We start from the raw sequence: 2,989 nt of genomic DNA on the forward strand, positions 1-2,989 counted from the left end.
GTGTGTGCCCCGGCAGGGGCAGAGCCCCAAGGGGAGCCCCCGGCCACCAGTGAGCCCAAAATGTGCCCCTGCCATGGAGGAAACCCCAAAAGGGGTATGGCAGGGGGTCACAGGGGCCTCACCTCCTGTCGGTGCTGTTGATGAGGTCAGAGACCTGCTGGAGGTAAGTGTCCCCGTACACCACCACGGGCTCTGTCTCAGCCAGCTCCAGTGGGGCCAGGGCATAGGACAAGTAATCCAGCCAGTCGATGGCGGGGGCCAGGGCCTGAGGGGAGACATGGGGATGCAGCACCCGAGTGCTTGGCACGGCTCTGCCCCATTCTGCCCATCACGGGAGGATTCCCTGGAGCAGGGGCTGTGCTCCCTGGAAGGTCCCAAGGTCCCTCAGCACCCCAAATGCCTTCTCTGACCCAAACCCTTCTCGTGGCTCCCTGTCACTCTCAATGCTGCAGGACAAGGAAATGACCCCAGGACCCCCCATGTGGGGTGGCAGCTCACCCCAAATCCTAATAATCGGGGGGATGAGCACCACACTCCAGCCCCCAGTGTATGTCCTACAATGGATGGGGCTGCCCGGGGTGTCCTGGGAGGGGCAGCAGTGGGCACAGACGCCTCGGTGCCCCACTGGACAACCCCCCCTTTTGTCCCCAGAGGGTTTCTCCAGGCTGTGCCATGCCACGCCCACCTGCAGCTCGGCAATGCTCATCTTGTGGTAGATCTTCTCATCGTCCCGTCGCTCAGCCTGGGGCACGGTGATGTTGGCCAGTTGGGTTTCGAAGTCCAGCACCTGCTGCATCTGGAGGTGGGTGGGCTCCGGGCCCCCCCCCAGCAGCATGCCCAGCTCCACCATGTAGTCCAGGTATGCTGCCAGGACCTGGCGGGACCCCGAGCCTTAGCTCAGCCCTGGCTGCAGTTCATCCCACCTCCCCAGGGGGTTCAGACCTGCTGCCTGGGCACCCTGCCTGGGCACTGTGCCACCTCAATGGGCAGGCTGCAGGTGCCAGGCGCGCCCCGGCACTGCTCGCACCCCATTGCTGCAGGTTTCCCCAGCTGCTGCCAGCAGGGTGCCCAGCGCCCAGCCTCACCCTCTCATTGGCAGTCTTGTTCAGGTAGTAATCCCGGGATGGGAGGAAAAGCCCCGACTGGTCTACCTGGAAGGAGAGAGGGGCAGCATGGGCAGCCCAGTGCCCACCGGTGCCCCACCGGTGCCCACCACCCCTCGGTGCCAAGGTGCCAACCTGGATAACGTTGCTGTTGGAGCTCTTGGAGTCTGCACCCACATACACCGTGAAGAAGGGGGTTGCTCGATATGTGCCTGACACCATCTTGAGGACCTCCATGAAGCTGGTCTGGTTCCAGGAGCCGGTGACGTTCCACCCCCCAATCTGCTGGCAGACCGACCCGGTGCCTCAAGGAGGGATAGGGTCTGTCCCTGAGGGCTGCCCACTCCCCAGTTACGCAAAGAGCTGAGGGGGAGATGTGCTGGGCTGAGCCCCAGCAGCTCGGCTCACATGTGGATGGCTGCCCACCTTGTCAATGAGCTCCATGAGGGGCTGGGAGCCCAGCTCCTCTATCCTCTGCTCCTTGAGGCAGGACAGGTAGTACCGCTGCGTCTTCCGCTCTGCCTCACTGCTGGAGTTGAAGGTGGCGTTCTCTGCGGGAGGCTGTGGGTCAGCCCCGGGGACGCCGGGGCTCTGCCCACCTGCGCCTAGAGGTCACATCCCTGATGGCCATCACCCCCTGGTGCCCACCTAGGAGATGCTTCATGATGGCCTGGTTCTGGTCCCAGATGCTGTTGAAGGTGCTCCACTTGGAGCGCCCATTGGGCAGTGGGTTCCTCTTGATCCAGCCCCCGCACGAGTACTGGTAGAAGTCCTGGCATGGGTCTGTCTCTGCATCCAGGGCCTCCAGGATCTTGCTGGCCACCCGGACACAGACATCCGTCAGGCACGTGCTGTGAGAGGGATCTGGCAGGGAAGGCATGCCTGGGGCAGTGCATGTGTGCACCCCGATGCGGTGCAGAGCACCTGGAGCAGGAGCCCTGGTCTGACCCATCCCTCCCCGTCCTGCCATGTCCCCCTGGGTGGGGGGACACCACTGCCATCCCAGTGGGACCGGTCCCCTCCCTACCTCTGTGGTACTGGATGGCCAGGGCGACGACGGCGACACCGAGCAGCAGGGCCAGGGAGACAGCGACAGCGCAGAGTACCAGCTCCAGCTGGCTGCGCAAGGCCAGGCGGCTCAGCAGCGGCCCTGGCCCCTTCCGAAACCCCACCTGGGCGGGAGCAGGACCTGCCATCGCACCGTGTGGGGACCAAACCTCGCTGCTGCCCCTTCCCTCCCCTATCGCTCCCCAGTGCCTGCCTTGGCTGCAGGACATGGTAGGAATCTCTCAGGGGGGTGGCCGGGGCACAGCCCCTGCGAGATGGCAGCGGGTGCTGGTGCCCCCCCCAGCCGCAAGGAAGGACGATGGCCCGGGCACACTCTCTGCCGCATTTTGGCTGCCTCCCAGCACATCCCTGGGGACAGCCAGGACTGGCTTGGCTGCCGGCCCTGCTCCTGCTGCCCACCCGTCTGCGGGCAGGCTCTGGCTGAGGGCAAGGAGGGGGGCCAGGGAGGATGGAGAGGGGAAGGATGGAGGGGCCGGGGCAGACCTCACCTCCACGCTGTCGGGAGAGGTGCTGCCATCCCCGGCAGGCTCCGGCCCCTCGTCATCCTGCAGCGTGGCACGCTTGTAGTCAGGCATCTGCCGAGGGAGGGAGCAGACTGGTACGGGGGTGTGGGGGCAGCTGCCCCCCAGCCCACCATCCCCTCCGGCTCTTATGGCGAGGGCTAGTGACCACTCAGCAGGTGCATGGGGGGGCCAGGGCAGCCCCTGACCCCCCTTGGTGTGCCTGGGCCTCCCCCAGGGGCTGTCCCCAGCCCTGGGTGGCCACGGAGCATGGGGAGAGCTGCTAGTGGGGGGCTCAGGGGCTCCTGCCGGAGCATC

The 2,989-nt window shown here is 65.7% G+C and overlaps 1 protein-coding gene across 1 annotated transcript in view; it reads right to left on the reverse strand.

Annotated features, from left to right (window-relative positions):
- ECE2 (endothelin converting enzyme 2) overlaps window positions 1-2,746 on the reverse strand; it is a 6,150-nt gene extending 3,404 nt beyond the window's left edge. The window contains 8 exon segments of the mRNA XM_009634391.1: window positions 63-265; window positions 686-874; window positions 1,086-1,151; window positions 1,239-1,385; window positions 1,530-1,654; window positions 1,752-1,967; window positions 2,131-2,275; window positions 2,660-2,746. Of these exon segments, the coding sequence (XP_009632686.1) occupies window positions 63-265; window positions 686-874; window positions 1,086-1,151; window positions 1,239-1,385; window positions 1,530-1,654; window positions 1,752-1,967; window positions 2,131-2,275; window positions 2,660-2,746 (1,178 nt within the window).
- Window positions 2,747-2,989: the final 243 nt, after the last annotated feature.

This window comes from Egretta garzetta, unplaced genomic scaffold (assembly GCF_000687185.1).
Source record: "Egretta garzetta isolate BGI_Z169 unplaced genomic scaffold, ASM68718v1 scaffold172, whole genome shotgun sequence".
Classification (NCBI taxonomy): Eukaryota; Metazoa; Chordata; class Aves; order Pelecaniformes; family Ardeidae; genus Egretta; species Egretta garzetta.